At 36.4% G+C, this 24,331-nt stretch overlaps 2 protein-coding genes across 2 annotated transcripts in view; one reads left to right on the top strand and one right to left on the bottom strand.

The window, feature by feature from the left end:
• TES (testin LIM domain protein) overlaps positions 1-15,012 on the top strand; it is a 45,682-nt gene extending 30,670 nt beyond the window's left edge. Inside the window, exons 3-7 of the mRNA XM_010947634.3 lie at positions 5,431-5,683; positions 6,549-6,884; positions 7,821-8,036; positions 8,438-8,596; positions 13,780-15,012. Of these exons, the coding sequence (XP_010945936.1) occupies positions 5,431-5,683; positions 6,549-6,884; positions 7,821-8,036; positions 8,438-8,596; positions 13,780-13,968 (1,153 nt within the window). The 3' untranslated portion in view covers positions 13,969-15,012. The remainder of the gene's footprint in view (positions 1-5,430; positions 5,684-6,548; positions 6,885-7,820; positions 8,037-8,437; positions 8,597-13,779) is intronic.
• Positions 1-24,331, bottom strand: part of TFEC (transcription factor EC) — a 338,168-nt gene that overhangs the window by 237,674 nt on the left and 76,163 nt on the right. The window contains exon 2 of the mRNA XM_074367178.1: positions 7,414-7,466. The gene's annotated coding sequence lies outside the window, so the exon portion shown is untranslated. The remainder of the gene's footprint in view (positions 1-7,413; positions 7,467-24,331) is intronic.

Here is a 24,331-nt window from a genome sequence, read left to right as displayed (position 1 = left end):
AGATTTAGGGATATGACAACTGTGCTAAGTATGGGAACTGATTTCCTCTAAAACTGCTATCAAATTGGTATAGCTCAAATATATTTAATAAAAATAAACTATTAAGTCTCCACATATTATCAAAAGTTATGTGTGAATCATCTGAGGAAAGATACTGTACAAACATTACAACACAGCCCCTAGCACTTGGGTCACTGTGCTCCCCTATGCCCTGTTTTTATTTTGTTTCAGGTTGGTATAAAACCAGTTTTTAAAAGTTCCTTGTTTTCTTAAGAATGATGGAATCTGGGTTATTTTAGGGTGAAATTAAGTATGTGGTAAATGTTCCATTCATTCTCATGCCTTCTCTCAGATACCAAGATAATGGTATCCCTTTCTTCCCAATTCTTCAACAAAATTTCCCTTTTAATAAATTTAAAAATTCTTAAAAGATATTTCTAAAAATAAAAAATGTTGGTATAAATATGGGAGATTCAAATACAAAACACTGCAGACAAAAACCCCCAAAAGAGGATTTTAAACATTTTTTTAAAAACCTAGATAAGTAGTAAATAGGACAGATTGACACAGTGGATAGCTCTTGATTTTATAGGTTTCTTTCTTGCCTAGTGGTTTGCAGCTGTCCCTTTTTATTGTAGAAATGCACCACTAGTGTTAGGGGTCTGGAAGGGATGTGGTCATTCCAGCTGCTTCAGTGATGACAACTCTAACTAAAAGAACCACCCTACCCTTCTTGAGTCACATTCCTGCCAAGTACTCTCTTATTGCAGGTCACCGTGTTGAAGTGAGGATGCAGATGAGGCTTATAATATATTTGTGATTTTAAAGACTGTCATGAATCAATCATAGGTTTTCTCCAATTAGAAAACTGATAATCAGGCATCATCTGACTTCTTTAGTTACTTCTATTTCCCTCATCACTGCTGCTGTTGGTTTTACTTGCTTAATAAAGGTATGCAGGGTGGGTGAAGAGATGGAGAATGTAGATTTTTTCAGAATGTAAATCTTCTAAGAATAGCCAAGACAAATAATAAGAAAAGGTATAGAGATGGCTCTTATGTCATTGGTTAATATACCTTTTAATATATAACATTTTCTAACTATATTTAACCATGCTATAGCTTGTCATAGTTCATGCTTTAGAAAACCAGCAGGCTTTAATCCACTTAATCTTTTACTATTTGTCTTTCAAATTCTAGAGTCTCACTCCCCTCATTTCATGGTGTGCATGTTGTACTGCTCTAGAATTGGATAATAATTTCCAAAGGAAGTTGAGTATTCATCACACCCTTGTAACATTATTACTTCCTTTTTTAGTCAATCACTTTCCTAATTATTAGGATGCATACCATAGTTTACAGCCATATAAGTATCTGTTTATCTATTTTAAGAACTAAGTTCCCACACCACTTCTTTCCCCTCAGGAAGATGTGATTTTAAACTTGATGCAAAAGCAATGTGATCGTTTTATGAATAATCACATTGTTTTTGTTAACTGAAGAACAAGAATGAAGAACATACTGTAGTAGGATAGTACGCTCCTTTCCACTAGCTGGAAGTATGAGATAACCAGATGTCTTTTATAGTTGAACTAGAACATGCAAACTATTCAGTGAATTCTTACCAAATAAAGAATTCTGACCAGTGTGTGCGCAAGGAAAGTCGTTTGCCTCCCCACGCCTCCTGTCTCTGATTGTCTGTCTCTTTCTCTAACTCTTTCAGGGACTGTACAAGTCAGATCTAATGTTTTCAGTTTGCATACCTTGCCTTAAGAAAACAGGACACAAAAAAACTATAATTACTTAATAATTTGTTATTTGACAAAGAGATTTATTTAAGAGTTTTTCCTAATTTTGTATGTAGAGAAATCCAGTGATTTATATTAATTTTAAATCCAGAAAACTTAATAAATTCATATTGATGCTAATACATTTTTAAATGATCAGTCATAGCATTTGTGATTAACAGCAGTTTAGTTTCTTCCTTTCTGATGAATCCTTACAACTTCTATTTCTTTGATCTTACTGCTCTGCCTAGTACCCACAAGACAAAATGAATGAAGTGGTGATGGCAAAGTTGCTTTCTGGCTTCAGATCCTAAAATGAATGTACTACGTATGATGGATGCTGAGTACTTGTGGGATTTTTTTCCCCAGGAAACCCTTCCCTGAAATCCTAATTTCCTTCTACAGCTAAAATTACTTTAATAATGAAAACAGAATAGATGTTGAAATTCATTGAATGCTTTTTGTGGATCTGATGAGAAGCAAACCTTTACTTTATCAGTTTCTGCTATTATCTTTATTTTTCTTCTTTTTACTTTATACTTAGTCTGAATTTTTCCTAGCTTTCTGAGTTAAACACTTAGCTTATTAAAAATCTTTATTCCTTCTAATTTGAGCATACTTTAACTGTAAATTTCCTCCTCAGCATCTTGTTAGTTGTGTTCTACAGGTTTTCAGGAAGTAATAATTTTGTTTTCTTTTTTCTCTAAAATGCTTTTTGTTTTAATTTCTGTTGCAATTTTTTTCTTTCAACATTGAATTTTTTAGGAGTCTTTTCTTTTTTAAGTTCTTTATAGTTACTTTTTAGCTGGTGATTTCTAACATAATTGCATTCTGTTCTGATAATGTGGTTGATGATCAGCCCTTGGGCATTTCCTGAGTCTTGCTCTGTGGCATAGAAGGTGTTCGGTTTCCCAGAGTGTTTCAAATACTCACAAAAAGAATGTATGTTCAGTCACTGGATATGATATTTTTATGTGTCTGTTAGGTCAAGCTTGACAATTGTATTATTCAAATCCTTATTCTAATTTTTTGGTCTCACTATAATGATGGGTTTGTCCATTTATTTCTTATAGTTCTGTTACTTTTGCTTATATATGTTGAAGTTAGGTTATTTGACTGTACTAAGTTCAGAATTGTTAAATCATAGAGGTGTTTTTAGATGTTTGTTACTATATAATGACTCTCTTTAATAGACATTAAGGGAAAAAGCATTAAATGTGTGATAGTAACATAGGTATTTAACTTAATACCTTACTGGTTTGCCTGGTTTATCTTTTTGCATCCTTACACTTTCATCCTTTCTATGTGCTTAAAATGTAAGCATTTCTTACAAATAGCATATAGTTTAACTTTGTTGTATTACCTTTCTGAAAGCCTTTATCTTTTAACAGGAGGATTGAGTCAATTTATTGTGACTGTTGATATGTTTGGGTAATACCAACTGTCTAATTTGTGCTTTCTACATGTCCTGATTTCCTAGGTTTCTTTTTCCTCCTCTTTCATTGCCTTCTGTTTGACTAACTACGTTTCTATATTTTCATTCCTTTTTCTATTACTTTAGAAATTATATTTCTTTCTTTAGTTATCTAGATATTTTAAAATAGATGCTTAACAACGTCTAATGTTAGTCTATATTTTCAATATCTTCCTGAACAGTGTAAGGATATTAGAATATTTTAAAAACTCTCAGATTCCTCCATCTAACTTATATAAGTATATATGTCATTCCCTGACTTTCGAATTTATCCTTTTTACCAGGCTACAGTTTTTAACACTAGATCTGTATATCCTGTAATCTACTTGATATCTTTACGCTGTCTCATAGGTATTTCAAACTTAACAGTAGTTCAGTTTTGGATACCTTTCACCAACATTTTCCCCCCATACCTTAAATCTGTTCCTCTTTTGCATTTGCACTCTAATAAATCACATTCCCTCTACCAACATACTCATCCCTGAAACCTGGGTTCATTTTTTAGCAGACTGGGTCTTCCCTTCACCATCACTACATCCACAAAGTTTAGTCAGTTTCACATTCAGGGATATCTTAAATCTGTTCCTTTCTTTTTATCTCCACTGTCAAATAGTCTAGTCCAAGCTATTACATATCTTACCTAGGACAAAACAGTAACCATCCAAGATGTAAATTCGACTCTTGAAGTAGCAGTAGAATCCCTGTTACTTAAAACTTTGCCATTGCAAACTGGATGCACCATTGACATGTTAATTGGTCTCTCTACTTCCATCTACCTCTAATCCATTCTCCACATGGCACGTATTGCAATTTTTGAAAACGATAGGTCTAATCATGTTATTCCATTACTGAAAAGCCTTCAGTGCCTCCTGATTCCTCTTATACCTAAGCCAAATTTCTTAATGTGCCCTACATACCCTTGCATGGTCTCATGCTTGCCTGCCTCTCCAGCCTTGTCACCACCCCCTGACTTACCTCACTGCAGTTGTACAGACTTCTCCGATCATGGGACCTAAGGGCACAATCTCTTTCCTATTCAGGACCCCCACAGACACTCTTTCTACCCAGGATGTTTGGAAGCTTTTCTTCTCCTTTCTTTACCCCTTCTCAAATACACAAACACAATTCACACCTGTTGTACACATCTTTCAGATTCAACCTAAATGTCATTTTCTTATGGAGTAATGTTCTTAAGGAGTCCTTTCTTCACCAGTTCCAAGTTAAAATTATATCCTGGCAAAGTATCCTTTGAGATACTTTCTTATCACAAATGCAGTTATACATGTGTGTGTATATATGCTTGTGTTTTTATTTGTTTAATGTCTGTCTCCCCAGCAGGTGGTAAGTTCTAGAATGTCAGAAACTGGGCCTAATTTTTTTCACCATTATGTCCTAGTATCAAGTACATTGCTTGGCACATGGACACTCATATATTTTGCAGGAATGAAAGATTACATGCCAGATCAAATTGGAGAAAGGGGATGGTGTCCCTCAACTATAAGAAGGCCAGAGATGTTCATTTATCTGTCGTCTTATGTATAAGGGAGCATGTGATAGGTAATCACTAAATATTTGAAGAAATAAAAGGAGAAAGGAAAGGGAGAGAAAGAAGAAAGGAAATGGGAAATGAGAAAGGAGAGGAAAGAAAATTGGAAAGGAGACAGGAAAGGAAAGGAGAAAAGCTAAACCTCAATCTAGGATTACCATCCTTGATCAGAGAAGTTGTATCAACCTCCTTATCTCACTTAAAAAGAAACCAAAAAAAAAAAAAAAAAAACGGTGAGTAATGGCTATGAACTGTTATCATACAGTAAAATAGAAACCACTTGCTGTGATAGTTTTTTGGTGATTTTGTTTTATTTATCTGGTTGAGCAAATGAAGACTACCAGGTCAGGTTACCCTCAGGCATGCCCCCTTGAGCATGCACTTTTTAATCAAAACCCAACTTTTTCAAAGTCTTATAAAACTAAGGTACACTATGTTTCCTTGCTTAAGTTTATGGATAGCTACTTGTAATTCCCTCGCCCCCCACACCTCCCCGCAATACTTGCCTTTGCATACCATTATATAGAATATGTGTAAAAGTATATTATGAACTGTGTATGTATGATTGATTAGGTATAATTAATCATATAATTAATCATTGCCTACTTATCTCCAAAATTATAGAAAAATATGTCGTAACTGCAAGTGTGGCCAAGAAGAGCATGACGTCCTCTTGAGCAACGAAGAGGATCGAAAAGTGGGGAAACTTTTTGAAGACACCAAGTATACCACCCTGATTGCAAAGCTAAAGTCAGATGGAATTCCCATGTATAAACGCAATGTTATGATACTGACCAATCCAGTTGCTGCCAAGAAGAATGTCTCCATCAATACAGTTACCTATGAATGGGCTCCTCCTGTCCAGAATCAGGCATTGGTAAATAATAAGGGGGAGGGAAGTCCCTTAATTAAAGTTCCTGGGCTACTTATTTAGGGCTATTCCCTTCAGTGACCTAACTGACCTCAGATCTGATATTTTTCTGGGGTTCCCATTACTCTGACTTCTAACTCCTATTAGCCTTTTGAAAGTAAGATTAGATACCTCATAGAATTTTTCTGACTACCTATATCTGTTAACCTTTTGGAAGAAATGGCCTGACATTTTTAATTAGATGAAAAACAGATGTTTTATATAAATCTAGTAACTTCTATCTTAGTCTAAAGTTTTCTCTTAAGATGATAAAGAATATCTAAAGAATAGAATTTGTCATCTTTTTAGAACTCAAAAATATTCAACATTAAAGTTCTTTTACTATGTAAGGCAAAAACAATGCAATTTTGTGTCAAGTTCCTTCCACTATTATTAAACAACTAGATGAAACATTTGGAAATCTTCTAAGAAAGTTAAATCATTGAAGTGAATCTTGTGATGATATCATTTTCTTATAATGATGAAAATACTAATGATCCTTAGGCCATTCTAAACATGCTGCCTAAAAAATTGTGTTCTCTTGCCATTGTATACTTAGAACAAGTAAACATTAGTAACCCAAGTCTTTTTGCAAATTGAAAAAAAAAAGCTTTAATTTCATGAAGAAAAATGTGTTCATTTTTACTGACCTAAGCCTATTTAGTACCACTTAATGTGTCAACATCCCAAGATATTTATATTACGAAGATCAGCTGTTATTAATGGATAAAACAGGCTTCTTAAGTTATTTGATTCTGATGAGTGTTATAAAATATTGTTTATCTGATGGCCAAGGCATCTCCCAGTTAACACTAGTCTCCCTGTGGTCCAGGCCAGGCAGTACATGCAGATGCTGCCCAAGGAGAAGCAGCCAGTGGCAGGCTCAGAGGGTGCTCAGTACCGGAAGAAGCAGCTGGCAAAGCAGCTCCCTGCACACGACCAGGACCCTTCAAAGTGCCATGAATTGTCTCCCAGAGAGGTGAAGGAGATGGAGCAGTTTGTGAAGAAATATAAGAGTGAGGCTCTGGGAGTAGGAGATGTTAAACTTCCCCGTGAGATGAATGCTCAGGGCTCCAATAGAATGCACCTTCCTGGCGGGGATAGAAGCACCATGACAGCGGCAGGGGCCATGGAGGACAAATCGACCGAACAAAAAAGAACTCAGTATGTAAGTGAAGTGGTCATGATATTGGTCCAATTGGTGTATATTATGGGGTCATTCCATTCAAATTTCGGGAGGGGGTGTATCCCTCTGTTTCCAAAAGGGAGTAGATGAAGAAAATGAATTATAATTCAGTTTAGGCTTATTTTAGAGAATCATCATGTTTGAAACCTTAGTCTAAAGCCAAGTTTTCTCATTATCTGTTGTCAAAGATAATTGAGTTTTATGTATATATAGTAGTTAGCATTGGTGTCATGCTGCAATACAACATACAATCTAGAATCTGTTTCTAAATGTAATTTTGGTGTTAATTTTTGATCCATTCCCATAAATAAGAATAATATATACTTAGGTTAATTCAGTTTTGCTTGTGAGAATGTGCCTAAAATTCAAACTTAAATTTATGTGGATAAAAGGTCAATCATATTTTTTAAAATCTCTCCTAGAGAGGGAAATTAAATCTTTTTTTATGCCTTGAAAGTAGAAGAAAATTGTGACACAGATGAACAACAACAACAAAAAGAACTAAACTTACTGTAATGTATTTCTCATAGATCCAGTTAGCATATCAACCACCAAGGTTTAGTCCTGTTAAAAAAAAAAAAAGTACTGATCAGTTCTAAGATAATCATTTTTGCGAGAACTACTTAAAATTGAGGTGAAAATTACTATTAGCCTTTTTCCATAAGCAGCTTTAATTCAGTAAACAATGCTCTGTTACACATTAGGTACAAGAATTAGTTTTGGAGAGCCTGGAGAAAGCCAAGAGATTCCCTTTCACAGAAATACTAACACCGTATTGCCTATAAGAACAAATTACTAACTTCAGTAGAGTTTGTTTGTTTGTTTGTTTAAGTGGTTTCTTTGAATTCCTACTAAAACTGTTGATGAGAAATGCCAGCCTTAGGGTGACTAGATTGTTTTGGCTGGTTTCCCTTTCAGTTCTGCTACTGCTGCAAACTGAGTATGAAGGAAGGAGACCCGGCCATCTATGCTGAAAGGGCCGGCTATGATAAACTGTGGCACCCAGCTTGTTTCGTCTGCAGTACCTGCCATGAACTCCTGGTCGACATGATTTATTTCTGGAAGAATGGCAAGCTGTACTGTGGCAGACATTACTGTGACAGTGAGAAACCCCGGTGTGCTGGCTGTGATGAGGTATGTTTTCTGGGGCCGCCTGCAGGCAGACTCCTTTTTGTACCCTTATATGGTCTCACCATGCTACCCAGGCCACCCATAGAGAGATGGCAACATGAGTTAACCAAGCATCAGTTGCTTACTTACATCCAAAGAAGCTGAATTAAAAAACCTTTTAATTTCAGTCATTCTGAGTATCCATGTTAATTGTGCTGACCAATGAAAGACAGTCCAGAAGCAAAAGATTGATTTGAACTAATAACTTCAGTTCGAACTTCAGGTTATTTTCAGACTTCAGACCCAAGAAAGTAGGCTGATTCTCCTTGTGGATCTAAATTCCTTATTGATCTAAAAAACCTGGCTTGGTCATTTGTAGCAAAAAGGAAAAAACCTGATTCATCTTATTTTTATCCTCTTTCCAGCTGATATTCAGCAATGAGTATACCCAGGCAGAAAACCAAAACTGGCATCTGAAACACTTCTGCTGCTTTGATTGTGACAACATCCTAGCTGGGGAAATATACGTGATGGTCAATGACAAGCCCGTGTGCAAGCCCTGCTACGTGAAGAACCACGCTGTGGTAAGGGGCATCCTTGGGATGTGGTAGCTTTGACCTGCTTTATGTAAGCCTCTTACGAAGGAGAAACAGAAAGTAATACTGTCAGGTAGGAAACATGTGATTCCAACCATAGGATGTTAAAATCCAGGTAATTTAAAAATAATGCATGCACTGATGATGATGAACAACCTCAGGGTTCTGTCTGCTCAGCTTACACTATAAAGTGTAATTAAAATGAAACAAATTAAGGTTTTTGGGGGGTATCTTCATGTTCTTTAGCTCTGTTTGAGTGTTTATGTTTCTGTTCATGTTACCAGATCACCCACTAGGGCTTTGTTTTTGTTACCTAGAAATTATACAGTGCCTATTTCTTAAACCCTCATTGAATCAATATATATCAACAAAATTTTATAACAAAATTTGACTTCCATATTTAGATTTATTTGCATGAGTCAAACATTAAAACATTTAATGTGAGAGTATATATGTGTGTGTGTGTGTGTGTGTGTGTGTGTGTGTGTGTGTGTGTGTGTGTGTATATATAGGATCTACCCTGTTCATACAGAGCTTCTGCTGCATGATGGCCCAGAGACAGATGAATTAGATAAAGAAAGAGTTGACCATATATGGTAAAGCTTATACTACAGGGGGTATTAAAAGGGTAGATGTTTACTTTATATGCAGAAAAATAAGTTCTAATTAAAGATCCCCCTGATCTTTCAAGTAGAGGAGACTCCTGGCTAAGGGATAAAATGGCATATTTATATAGTTCTAGGAGTATGATGCTATGAAAATAAGGAAAAAAATTTTGATGTCAGTGCCAATTTTCAACCTTTAGCCATTGCCCCCCAATATAATCTACCAGGTATCATTTTCTATCAACTCTGCGTCATCAGTATATCTCAGATACTCACAATTACAACTACTCTACCTCGGATTTTTTTTATTTATCCTTTGAATTGTGGTAGTGACCTCAAATTTGATCTCCCCACTTCCATTCTTTTTATTCAAAGCCATCTTCCATGATGATGGAAGATAGTCTTTCTAAAATGTAAAACTGATCATTAAGCCTTTGTTTATTAGATCCAGCCACTTCTACTCGTTATCTAACCCAAATCATACACTTTCACAAGTTACCTGCATTTTCTAGTTTATACACTGTTCTTTGTCTTTGCTCACACTAACTCCTTTGTCTGGTACACCCTCCTATTCCCTGTTTTACCTAACCATGCCTGCACATTCCCCCAGACTCACTTGAGGCCTAACCTTTTTCAGAACACCTGTCCTGCTGCCCCAGGCTCTACCCCTTTCACTCTGGCTGGGCTGGATGCCTCTCTGTTCTCATGGGGCTCTGTGTATGTGTGCTTGCCCACATGAGTGTAATTGTTACTATCACTCATCTGTGTCTTCCACCACACTATAAACAGCTGGAGGATAGAGCTTTCCTCTTTATTTCCATACCCTCAGTGTCTGCACTTATCAAGTGTTTGAGTAACTGACTTGTGTTTTACATTTCTCACTTGCTTTGGGGTCAGCGTGGACCCTCCCTATACCTGGGGAAAAGACGTTGAATCACCATGTGACTTGATATATAATTTACCTAAAAACGGTTCTCTGAATACTGTTGCAACAGTTTCTCTACAAAAAAGGGTTATCATAATGTCCATTTTACTGTAGGGCGTGTGACCTTGATCTCAAGGACTAGAATGTAAACTCCATGAAGGCAGGGTTTCTGTCTGTTTTGTTTTTTTCTATTCTATTTCCAACACTAGAACAACACAGAGGATACTCAAATATTTATTGAATAAAGCTTTAAGCAGACAAAGCTATTTTATTTAATTGTTATAAGCTTCTCTCCATTACATTGCAATAATCAGTGGGGAGAAATACCCTCAGATAAGGTTAGAAAGAGAATGAGAGAATCTCTTAATTATTTAGCTTTATAGTAAGGCATGATTTTTTTTTAGAAGGTTTACTTTCTCAGTAGGATTCACTGTTGCCCTTTGCCTAACATTAAAATGAACATATCTTTCCGTCACCTGAATAAACCTTAGCTGATGGCAAAGAGAGCTACCCATGCAATATGTTAAATGATAGAAAAATTTGAGGATTATCTAGTTCAGGGCATTGATCTGCAGTGATCTTTAAAAAAAAAAAAAAAAGGAGTGAGACTATGAATTTTTTTCAGACCTAGACCCGAAGCCAAGAACTCAACTCAAAATAGGGCATTTCCAAGGAAAAAAATTAACCTGGGAGGAGGATAATGGGAAATACACTTAGTTTGTCTCTGAATGGGCTCTGGAATTCCAGTGTCAAATGGCTCCTTTCCCCACCCTGCCAGAATTCACATCTCTGAGATTTCATAGGACTCTCCTGCCAACCCATACTACAAGTGTCATTAACAATTTTGTTATATATACAGATAAAATAAGAGAAGTAGGAGGGATTGAAGGAAATAACTCATTGAATTATTAGCAGTTTAAGAACCCGGGAAAATTGAATGCCAGGCAGAAAGTGGTGAAGCACATATCTCCCTGACCAGTCCTGGAGTCTCTAGACCCTCAGTTGAGGCCTGGCCAGCTTTAAGATTTATGAAGAATTAGGAATCAGTAGTTTTTACCTGGGGCCATGTGTCAGACTTTGGGATCAATGGCAATCAAATTATTAATAAAACTAAATTTTATGAAACCCACAAACCCTAAATTCCTGTATCATTCAGTATGTTAATTATTTTTTTTACCAAAACAATTTCCTTAATTTTATGTAGAATTGAACAGTAGTTACCACTTTTTTAAAATTGCAAATGAAGATGTGGATTTTAAAATATTATAAAAAGATCCACAAATATTATTAGAGGGCTGAGATAATGAAGCAATTGAATAAAAAATTGAGTGTGAAACACTTCTATTTTACACAAACAGGTTTTAAAATATTGAAAAATTAATATGAAATATAGAAAACTACAAAAAACAACATTCTAAATGAATTACAAAGCTATAAAAAATGAGTATATATAATAGCAATTGCTTGCATGGTGCAGCTAAAAATTAGAAGTATGTTTGTGATCAGAACACTCCTTTTTGTTGTATTCAGGAATATTGAGAACACGAAGATAGTATCTCCCTTGCTCCTCAGGGAAGACTGGGTTGATGTAATGTCTGAATTAAGGAGCTACAATCTCTAATTAAAAGCCCTGTGGTTCTAAAAAATACGGGAATTATATTGCAGGTCTGAAATGGATATTTGTAGCAAGGCCTCACTTCACACCCTAAACCAGTTCATCCACTGAGTGGCAGCCACATTTTGAGATCTTTTCAAGTGAGAAGGCTGAGGCTAAATGACTCCCTCAACCCATCCACACAACCCACCCACTCTCATCTCTCAGTAATTCCTGACAATCACATTAAGAGACCAAGGGTAAAGAAGATTAGTCACTTTGATGTAATGCTGGACAGTCTTTTTGGTTTCTTCACTTGTTATAAAATATTTAAAACGAAAACTTCAGGCACATTCATTCATAACATGTACAAACAAGAAGGCATATGGACTGTCTAGTGTTTTGTAGCTCTCAACTGGGTGGTTTATTTTCTGCTATAATATAAGGGTTATTCATTTATTTTCTTCCTATACATGTCCAGCTAAAGAAGCAAATATGTGTGTTTGTGTGGATGTGTGTATGTCATATATTTATTTGTATATAACATGCATATACACTAAATGGTATATGGAATGTAAGTGGTAGTATTCCATGATACTAGACTACACATAAATTATGACTTATGACAGAACAGAAGCCAATTAACTGCAAGTTATAGTTTTAGTGCAAACTAATTATTCTCAGACACTGTAAGTATTTTTGATTAAGTCCTTAATTACTTTGAACATGACTTTCATTTACTACTGTCTAGAAATTAGTGGTGTTAATAATCTCATGTGTCATAAGTAAGTCTGATAAAATTATCACTGCAAAGCTTTAATGAATGAGGAAAAATCTTTAAGACTGTTTTTTAGAGCAGTTTCAGGTTTTCAACAAAATTGAGGAGATAGAGATTTCCCATATCCTCCCTTCCCCTACACATGCATAGCCTTGCACATTATCAGCATTACTCACTGGAAGGGTAAGCATTTGTTTGTTTTTTAACCAAGGATGAATCTACATGGACATAATCATAATCACTCAAAATCCACAGTTTATCTTAGGATTCATTCTTGATGTTGTATATTCTATGGGCTTGGACAAATGTATAGAATGGACAAATGACATAAATCTATCATTGTAATATCATACAGAATATTTTCATTGGCCTGTATAAGCCCTCTGTGCTCTGCCTATTCATCTGTCTCACTGCCCCCAACTCCTTACTCCTTGCAACCACTGATCTTTTTATTTTCTCCATAGTTTTGCCTTTGCTAGAATGCCATATAGTCATATAGTATATAGCTTTTTCATATTGGCTACTTTCACAGTGTTTAAGGGCCCTACATGACTTGATAGCTCATTTCTTTCTAGCTCTGAATAGTAGTCCGTGGTCTGAATGTACCATAGTTTATTTATCCATTTACCCACTAATAGACATCTTGGTTGCTTCCAAGTTTTGGCAGTTATGAATAAAGCATCCACATGCAGGTTTTTTTGTGGACATACATTTTCAACTCATTTAGGTAAATACCAAGGAGCATGATTGTTGGATTATATGATCAGAGTATGTTTAATTTTATTATAAGAAACTGCCAAACTGTCTTCCAAATTGGCTGTACCATTCCCACCAGCAATGAATGAGAGTTCTTATTTGTTCCACATCCTTACCAGCATTTGGTGGTATAGAAAAAAATCATAAAACTTTTCTTTTTTAAAACTACTAATGTGAGATCCAGTAGAATATGCTGGAACTAAACACACTGCTTTAGAACTCATCATCAAGACCTTCTGCCTTTAACACCATGGGGATATCTTATAAGCATCAAATCACCTGTTTGGACTTCAACTGTTATTTCTCACAGTGCTTCACATATAGACCCCCATTAATAGCTGTTAGCTATGAAGGTTAGCTAGAAGGTCATTCTCATTGTGTATCTTTGAGGTTGTCATTCTTAGTTTAATTTACCATCTGAAGAGATACTCTGAGTTTGCTCTAACATAGAAATGCTGCCATCACAATTTGATCTGTCATCCTTTTCTCTTCTTTGTATAATTGACTTAACAGGTATGTCAAGGATGCCACAATGCCATTGATCCCGAAGTGCAGCGGGTGACCTATAACAACTTCAGCTGGCATGCGTCCACAGAGTGCTTTCTGTGCTCCTGCTGCAGCAAGTGTCTCATTGGGCAGAAGTTCATGCCAGTAGAAGGGATGGTTTTCTGTTCAGTGGAGTGCAAAAAGATGATGTCTTAAGAGGAGAGCACCAAGCATTATTGAGCCAGAGCTATCCAGAGTGGTCTGCATTTCTACTGTAAAATGCAATTTGGAAAAAATAAATGGAAAAAAAGAAACTATAAAGGAAACAAGGAAATTTTGTTCAGTATCTTTCTTTGCTGTTTTTTCTGTATCAGTCTTTTTTCGTCTCAATTTTTCAAACCTGCTTTAAGCATTTGATTTTTAAAACGGTAAAGAATTATACCTTTCCTTAGCTTTCCAGACAAAATATTTTGAGTTGAAAGCTTGGGTTTAATCAGTCTACATATCCCTATCCCCTTTCTGCTAAACACAGTATATATGAAACACTTAAAAGTTAATGTTTGAATGGAGAAATGAACATTTCATGTTGTGTATTCTTTATCTTTTCTTGTATAAAATGAAAAGGAAATTAAACTTGCCCTAATGCCAAGGCTGTACACTATTGCCTCATCTTATTCACTGAATTTTGTAGGGATACACAGTGAATTCTTTTGACAGAGAAAATAGAAATGCAGCATAGTAAGCGCTATTATCATTTTAATGCCTGTGCATTTGCTGTTCCCTAACCTAGGTGGAGGTGGCTTCATTGCATATCTCTATTTTTTTAGTTTGCCCTACCTCTCAGTATTCTCTTTGTAAGCTGGTGACCTCCATCTGTGGCCTTGAATATTTTATTGCCACCTGTGGCATCCACACTTTTTACTTCTATAGATGATAATATACTCATTTATATTGTTTTCAATCCAAAGAACATGTATACTTTTGTATCCAAGAAACTATAAATTGTACTATTTGCACTTGCCTGCTATGGTTTGGATAGACTTTTTGCATGGTTTTCATTTTCTAATGGATACTGTCCTATGATGCCTGTTCATGGGTATATATCAAATGTCTTCTTTGCCTGTATACTTCCATCCTTAGGTATTTCTAATGTTTGTTTTTCCCTGTATACTTCCATACATAGCTGTGCACTATGAAAGTTAAATTGAATGAATGATATGTATATTATTATTCAAAATAAAGTCTCTTTCACGTTAATAATTGTACCTTTATTCTTCATACCCTTTTCATTTCAGAGCAAAGAAAAAATCCTTCTGCAATTAAACATTTGTTACAGCAGGGGGCGGTGTTTCCAAGGATAAAAACTACCCCCCAAAATAAAAGCTATTTATGACAAAACAGGACAGGACAGAAACTAGGCTTTTCATTATGGTGAAGGGATAAGTTTTATGAAACTTTATACTAAATCAGTGCATTTAAATTGTTGGTTTTCAAGTCATGCAGGAGTTTTTTTTCTTTCAGAAAAAAAAGGAAAAGTGTCATCTTAATTGAAGTTTGGGAAAGCTATATTCTCTTGAGGTGAATCTAACAAGTATTACTCACACTCAAATTGCAACTCTATTTGGTTTTCTATGAAATTTTTTCATGGAAATCTGTTGTGAAAAAATGAAGCAAACGTGGAATAGTAGTAGCTTCATTCTTCCTAATACTGGCAGGTCATGAGATTTTTTTTTTCAGTCTGAAGTATTTCTGTCAGTGAGAGTAACATTTTTCTCTGACACATACCCAGAATAATTTTTTTTTTTTAAGTTCATGTTTGTTTGACTAGTAGTGCTCCTAAATTCCATACTCCACTCCCCCTCATATTCCCCCCAATACACACTAACATACAGATATACACATTTATTCCCTCTGCACTGTGCCTTCCCCAGCCATGAAAAAGTGTCTTTTGGAGCTTGAACACGTCACCTTATCTAAATAAGTAATCTAACCCTGCAAACAATTTTAAATGCTAATATCACAAATACCCATCATTGTCTATAAATATCACTTTGTGCTTGCTTTTTTTTTAAACCTTTATCTCAAATGACAACAGATATATTTTCCATTGCATTTTTTCCACAAAGTTGAACAAGTTAACTTTTCCAGACATGGTTAAGTGGAGACCAGTTGAACCAATTTCTCTGCATGCTAACATGACCATTGTTCATATGTCTGCCTGTGCTGCCTCCATTGTTCTGAGACTGAGATTGAATCAGGCTGTTTTGGGGATGTAAAGGCTCAAGAAATTTGACTAAATCCATCATTCACTACCCAAGATACTGATTGCATGGATATTAGGCATTTCCTAGATGAATAAACTTATCTTGCCTGGGAAATAGAGAGCCACTTGGTTTGTCTCTTTACCCTGACTTATTTTCAGTTTGGCCTTGCAATACAACAGAACCAAAGTGTAATGAAATGTAAGACAAGAGAATGTATGCCATTTTTGTTAATCAGGTTAAAAAAGGGGGTCTTTCAAATACTTTGTCCTATAAATCTCAACAAGAGAGTAAGATGTTTACTAGATTTGATAAGATTTATTTTTCCTCTAGCAGCTATGATATGCTCCCCACCCCCAATCATTTTATATTTTGCGTTGACCTCAATTCTAAATAATGGCTTACTTGGTACAGGAACCAAAGTTAAATCCTTCCCTTGCAATGAGGAAAAGGTGGGGAAGTAATATTTCTACCTGTACGTGTGCATTTTGTTTTCTTCAAAAGTTGATAATGAAGAATAATCGTCGGGTCTACTTATTTCCTATGGGGTTAATAGATGGAAATTTCTATCATCCAAATCTCATTTAAATTCTATTTTTCAGCGATATACCTCATCGTTTTTGTATTCAATGTAGCGAGCATTTAACTACCACATCTATGCAGTTAGCAGTAGAGAGACCTTTACCCTGGAAGGGGCTAGATTGGGAGGGAAAGAATACCAGAATATGAGCCATGATAAAGGCACCATAGACAGTAAGAAAAGAAATGCCTTTTTCCTTTCTGCAGGAGCCATCTTGGATTTTAAAAGGTATAGTGGGGGGAGGGTATAGTTGAGCAGTAGAGTGTATACCTAGAATGCACGAGGTCCTGAGTTCAATCCCCAGTACTGAATTAAAAATAAATAAATAAACCTAATTATTCCCCCATCAAAACAAAACAACAAAAATAAAGTTATAATGATGACTTCTGATTCCCTTATCCCCTGTTCAGAAGTAAGTACTTGAGAACAGAGAGGTTGGATTAGGAAAGAAAAGGGAGATATTTCTTTCCTGAGACCTAGGAAATTCAAAAGATTTTGACACATCAGTTGCTGGGGTATACTGAGGTAATGCACTTACCATCCTTATTGGAAGAATCAGACATACTAGAGTGACTAATCATGAACTCATTCCCAGAATCTGCACATATCCAGTTCATCTCTAAGCAGAAGGATTTTGCTCTTAACCGTTGGATACAGTTTTAATTTTGAGAAATCAGTGGATTTTGATTATTCAATCCCATTAAGAAATACATGTTGCTCAAGAGACTCACTAGTCATATTTTTTTGAATGGTGTCTTTTTTTATATTTAAAAGAATTTTTTTGGAATGAGGGGCTAGGGATTTTTCTTTAATCAATGCTAGCTGAAATTTCTGTGACTCTGAAGTCTTTAAGTATAGATTTCTAAATCTGACTCTGAAGTATTTCAGCCCAATTTCACCAAAGGCAAGACTCATTCTTAAGGAATTTCCAACATGCAGTCTTTAAGCTCATCCAACTTCACCATGGTTACCAAAGAGACACCACAGCTCAAGATCAGCATTAAGCCTTTGTCTCAAGATGCCCTGGCATATCTGAACTTGTCTTCTGGCTGTTCACTTAATTCCTTGGGAAAGTTATGACTCCATCAATGTCTCCATAAAATAACACTTTACCACAAATTCTTACCAAATATGCCCTGCCCTCCTTGACCTCTCCTTATTTAACTGCTCAATGACAACTCTGATGATGGTACTGAATACTTACATATATGAAAAGGACCCACTGGGGTATATGGGTGTGTTTTGAGCCAACAACCTGAAACACATTCTTGCTTGATTAATAGATTTTATTCATATATTTACTAAATGTTTAAATAGCTTTAGCTAATTAGTTAGTCTCTTCATGGGGGATAACATGTCACTGTAGCTTTTATTTAATCTGATAATTATTTTGAAACACTCAAAACAAGATATCATTAACCTTTTATACTTGCTTTGAATGGCATTTTGTGCTGACATTTATGAAGGGTGCTATTGATTTTTCTTTAATGATACTTCTCCCCAGGATATCTTGACCTTCAGACAATAACAAAAACAACTTGCATCCAGTTATCTTTACTAGAGTAATCCATTATTGAATGCAGAGACATTCAAGTTGACATCCTTGTAAATAGTGACTGACTGTGAAGGCATTGTGGCATAGTTCAAAGGAGGGCTGGGGTTAGGAGTCTAGAGACCTTCTGGCTGAGTCCCATTGATCCTCTCTTTCTTCCTCACAGTTACACTGAGTAGGACAGAGGACAACATTGTTGGATTTGAAGAGTCGAGGAAATAACAGGACAAAGACAGTGGATATCTATGAATATGTGGAAGTCACCAAGAATAACAACAGGGAAACTGGCAGAGAGAAGTGTGAGCCAGAGGCTAAAGTCAGCAAAAAACATGAAAGAGTGTCCTGGAGTTTGACAGAAGATGGCAACTAAGAGTAGAAAGGCGTGGTAAAGTCTGAGGCCATGTACTAGATATACTTCAAAGAGCTGTGACTGAAGAAATAAAAAGGAATTCATAGAAGTAACAATGGAAAATGAGGAAGATACCTACCCCATTGGCACTGTGGAATGCCCACATGGGAGAAAAAGTAGCTGGCCTCTGCTTGAAAGACCTGGAGGGATAACCACGAATCACTTGGAGCAAGGAGATGAAGCTGTTGAGAGTACAAGGGAGTTTGCAGTTTACAGAAGTTGAATTTCAGAGGGCACAGAGTAAAGTTAGGGAGTGTAGGAAGGCATAGAGTCAGATTAAGGGCTTTACAAAGAAGTATGGATATCAGGTTTCCAAATGAGGACAAAAAAAAAAAAATCTAGATGCCTGGGGTAAACAGGACTGAGAAGCAAAGTTAGTTTGCTAGAGAAGGATGAGTAATCAATTGGGAATGCTTTTGGCAGTAAGTAACTAAAAACACAGCTAAGAGTGGCTTAAAGACAAGAGATAGGCTAGCCCAAATCTGACTCAGAACAAGCTCTTTTTAATCTCTATGCTCTGCTATCCTCTATGTATTGCATTCCATTCTCAGGTTTGTCCTTTCATTCAAGCACCACTCCTTCACATAACAGCATCCAAGACACAAAACAGAGAAGGGGCAAAAGGTTATTTTACTCTCTTAACAAGGAGAAAAATCCTTCCCAGGAGGCCCAGCAGACCTACATACCCTTCCATTTCATTGGTTAGAACTAGTTCACATGCTCATCCCCATCAGAGGAGAAGGAAAACAATAGCTATGGGTTGACTTATCAGATCATAATTTATACTCTGAGAGCTGGGCACATGGCAACCCAGAACAGAATTAATGTTCTGCTGTAGGAAAAGAAGAAATGGCTGTTGAGTTGGTAAATGACAAAGACCACTAAGGTAAATAACTGTTTAGAGTGTAAAGTCTTTAGCTAGAAGGTATGGGATGGCCAGACAGCTCTTTAGTTCTGAAGTTTAGGGCTTCTGTTGGCTTATGAGATGAGATCAGGGCATCAGTTAGGGGCATCTTTCTTAGGCAGGATGCCACTTACATGGCCAGAGATGATGTAGAGTAAGAGACACTGTGAAGTCTTTGAAGTGACATTAATGGATTTTGCTTGGTTTGCTCCCCCCACCAACTCATTCTATTTATTCAATCCATGGGACATAGTTACTTCCTCTGTCAAGCGCTTTCTCTCTCTCTCTCAACCTATAACATTCCTTGGTGCCCCTGCCATGCTGACTTATCCAGCCATCTGAAATACTCATTTGAATCTGCCTGTGCCTGTCCCTCCAATACCATAATCTAATCAACACTTTAGTTGATAACCTCATCGTTTTTCACTGGGGATATTATAAGTTCCTATCAGCTCCTCCTGTTGATAGTCTCATCCTCTCATCCTCATTCTAACTCAGTGGTTCACAAATTTTAGTATGCAATAAAATCACCTGGAGGGCTTGTTAGACACAGATTACCGGATCTCACTTCCCAGAGTTTCTGAGTCAGTAGGTCTTGGGTGGGGCTCTGATTATTTGCATTCCTAACAAGTTCCCAGGTGATGCTAATGCTGATGTCTAGGTCCACACTTTAAGAAACATTGTACTGATCCATTCTCTATTCTTCTGCCAGAGTGCAATACAAAGGTGACATTTCTATTCTCCTACTTAAAAATCTAACAATGATCTGGCCTCTTTTTCTAACCCTCTATACATGCACATTATTATCCAGCCACTCCTAAATGCTTGCAGTTTCTTGAAGTTAGTATCTTCTTTCATTCCTCCATGACTTTGCAAAGGTAGCTATCTCTAAGAAGCTGACCCATGACACCCTTGAACCCCACCAAGTTTGTGACCCATGCTCTGTGCTTACAAAAGTCTTGACCTTTATTACTAGTTTACTTATATCATTGCCCTACATGAATGCAAAAACAATTTTATTCATGTTTGTTTCCCTGGAACCCAATAGAGTGCTTAACACATAATATGTGTCTCCAAAATGGTGAATAACAAAATGAATTAAGTGACATCTGAGTAAGTCATGAAGATTAGGTAAGAAATTTACCCGTCTGGATGGAATTCATCTGGTCAAGTTTCTAAAGAATGAAGCAGTAGAAGAAACATAGCTCAGTAACTGCAAGTAAAATAAAAAATAAAATCAAAGTTTATTTAAACTTTTAAGAAGTATTGCTACAAGGATCAAAGTACATTACCCTCAGCAATACTTACTCCCTTTTCTCTCCTGCCTGTTTTCCTCAGACCTCCAGCTGCTCTCTCTACAAGTCCCCCAAACCTCAATCTTGCCCATCTTCTCTTCTCCTGAACTCAGCCATCTCCACTTCTCTCCATTGCTTCATTCATTCATTCACTCACTCACTCACTCAGTCAATTAATATTTATTAAGCACCTACTATATGTCTGGAGTGGTTGCAATTTACAAAGTGGTGAATGTGACAAACAAGATCCCTGTCATGGTACTTTATGTTCTAGAGAGAATAGAATTAAAGAATTTTAACACACAAAATGAAATGTGACCAAATAGGGAAAATAAGATTCAACATCAGAAAATATACAAATAACAAGTGGAGGTCAAAGCCATTAAAAATATTAGATAATAAGGGCCTAAACATAATAGAGGTTCAAATTGTCCCAAGATTCCAAGCATTGCCCTTTATCTTTACCTGTGAGAATTGGGATCCTCTTTGACAGTTTGAGTGGATTGAGGGAAGGCTGTGAACTCTCTCGCATGAATCATTTACCCTACTGTCAAAGAAAATGCTATTAGATCTCAGTGCTAACAGAGCTTCACTCTCCAAAGGAAAGCATGCATTTCCTCATTTCTGAAATTGAGAGTGACATAAATAACTATATCTCCCTTTCATTTTTACTTTCAGGAAGATTTAAGCAAATTCTGACCCTCCACTAACATAGTAACTATGACATAAATATTTCTGTTATTTTTCCAAACTGCATTATTGTATGAGTTCTCCTTTTGACCTTTTTCAAATTCTTTGTGGAACTAGATACAGTGTCTTTTTGGTTAGCATTATTTTGGAGGCTTTTCCAAATAACCAGTAGGGTTACTTATCATAAGGGTAAAGGCAGGAAGTCATCAGCCTAAGGAAAGAACAGAAACTGTCTGGGCAACCATCTAATCTCTTCCCATCTTCCCATATTGTTCTCATTCAAGGTCCTCCCTGAATATCTGCTCCATTTTTTTCTTTTTTTTTCTTTTTTTTTGCTGTGGATGTGTTCTCTCTGGTCCTCAGTCCACATGGTTAGTGAAAGATGACTGACTGCCCTAAAATTTCTGGGTTCATGTTTATAAATCCAGTCATAATGAGAAACCAATGGACTGTCTCTAGGTTCTGACTTCAAATTCACCCAAAAGAAAATCTGGCTGACCCCAATTGTTTCATACTGGATAAAATATTTTAACAATTTATGCTCAGGGGACAGAGTCATGCAACCTAAATGAAACAGTTAAAAACCTCCCCAAATGAGGTTTGTGGGAGAAACTGGGAATAAGGGGGATGGGGTCAACAGTTTAGGGAGTCATTGTGAGCAGAAAGATGTTCTACAGAATGACAATTATAATTGCAAATATGTAGATAGTTAGAATGATAGTGCAATGGATACTAGCTACATAATCACCAAACTTATTTCCAGTGGGACTATATTTCCCAGAATCCATTACAGTTGTGTAGGGCTTTGTGATTGAGTTTTTTCCAATAAAACATGAACAAAAATATTACAGTCTCCTTCTAGGGTTGGCCATTAAAACTCAAAATTCCCTAGAAGGTGGTGGAAACAAGAGATAAAGGAGGCCCAATCCCCCACACTGCTGCACATTGGAACATGACGTGAGCAAGAAACAAGCTCTTATTGTTTTAAGTCACTGAGGTTAGGTTTGTTTGTCATAGGACTTAGCCTTTCTTAACTAGTACAGATAAATAAAGCAGACCATTTATTCATTCTACAAACATCCCTTGACTAGGTCATGTGTTACATTGGGATGCTAGGGAACTGGGGGTGAACAAGGCAATTCTAAATTCTCCATGGTCTCAGGGAGGAGACAGACAAGTACACGGGAAATTAAAGAAGACCTGTCACTGAGAGAAGACAATGGACATGATCCCAGAGTGACCATGATACTGAAATGTTTTCTCTGACAGTGGAAGTTATTTTCACTATATTCTTAAGTAAGTAAATGGATAAATAGAAATACTGCAAAAACAGTCTAAAAGACCTGTCACAGTTGGGCAGAAGGACAGGGAGGAGTCAAGCACAAACCCGAAGACCCCGTCCTGCCAGTTGGAAGAATGATGGTTAACATCCACAGAAATGGGAAATCTGCTTATGGAGGAGCTGGGTTGAGAGAAAAATGATGAGCTTGCTTTGGAAGATGTTGAGGTGGAAGGGTATAGTTTAGAACTTCAAATCTGATGCTCAAGAGAAACCTCTGGCTGCAGATGTAGATAAAGAAGTCACTGGATAAAAGTTACATTAACATCTCATGTTAACGTACAAAAAGGGACCCTAGTCTCCTTATGAAATGTGACTATATGTCAAAGATACTTTTGAAATGCTTTTCATGTTACTCTATTTTTTTCTGAGGTAAAATTAAGACATGTTTAGTATATTTTCTCTTTTTTGAGGAAATAAAAATTATACTAACAGTTTTGTTACTTACACAATAGACACTGAAAGTTCTGAACAACCACTTAAACTCTCTGTGTCTCAGTTTCTCATCTATAAAATGGGAACATCAATCCCTATGTGGAAAATTGCATTTTTAAAAATAGCGATAGTAATAGTTCTGGTCCCATATTCTCTTCCAGAACCTTGCCACTCACGATCTGGAGTCTATCTTCCCTTCCCTTGAACCTGAGTAGGACTTGGCACTATCTGGGTGAATAGAACGTGGCTTGCGTGCTTTCCTAGGCTAAGTCATAACAGCGATATGACCTCTGAAGACTCTCTGTTTCAAGGGTTGTACCCAGTCATCATATTGTGAGGAAGCCCAAAACAGCCCACTTAGTCCATGCGGAGAGGAACTAAGACTCCCAGCCCAGTAGTAGCATCAATTACCAGAAATGTAAATGAATGATTGTTAAAATAATTCCAGTCCCCAGCCTTGAGTTTTCCAGCTGAAATCCTGACATCAGCACTGAGTCCTGTCCAAATTCTGGAACCATAGACTACATGAATATAATTAATGGTTTTTTGACACCATAAAATTTTGGGGTAATTTAACATGCAGCCAGGATATCTATAACACCTATTGAACAGAATTATTATATATATGTTTTGTAGGAATTCTTCTTTATGTATTTTTAAATGTATTTTATATGTATTCTTCTTCTGTATGTATCATGAATATATATTATGATAATACATATATGCATATATATCTTATGCATAATAATACAGAAAGGAACATGTGAATTTGCACCATACACTACAGAATGTTATTTATACAAATGCATTACTTAGGAAATTAACTTTCATCCTTTTATCCACCTTTCCTCTTTTGCTTAAGAGTTTCTACAGATGTGCAGTCTTAATACATGTAAACCCATAAACTCCATCTGTAGAGTTTATAAACATCATAAATATTTATACTAATCTAGACTCGGAAAACCTGGTGAGCACTATTTCAAGACTGTACATTCCATGGTTAGGATCATGGGCCTGGAGCCAGCGGAAGGCTTATATTCCAATGAGGAGTCTTCATTTCTTGATCCCTATGCTGGACAAATGGAATCCTCAGCATTCCAGTTGCCAAGGTGAG

This window comes from Camelus bactrianus, chromosome 7 (assembly GCF_048773025.1).
Source record: "Camelus bactrianus isolate YW-2024 breed Bactrian camel chromosome 7, ASM4877302v1, whole genome shotgun sequence".
NCBI classification, from domain to species: Eukaryota; Metazoa; Chordata; class Mammalia; order Artiodactyla; family Camelidae; genus Camelus; species Camelus bactrianus.
This window is presented reverse-complemented; position numbering and strand designations above follow the sequence as displayed.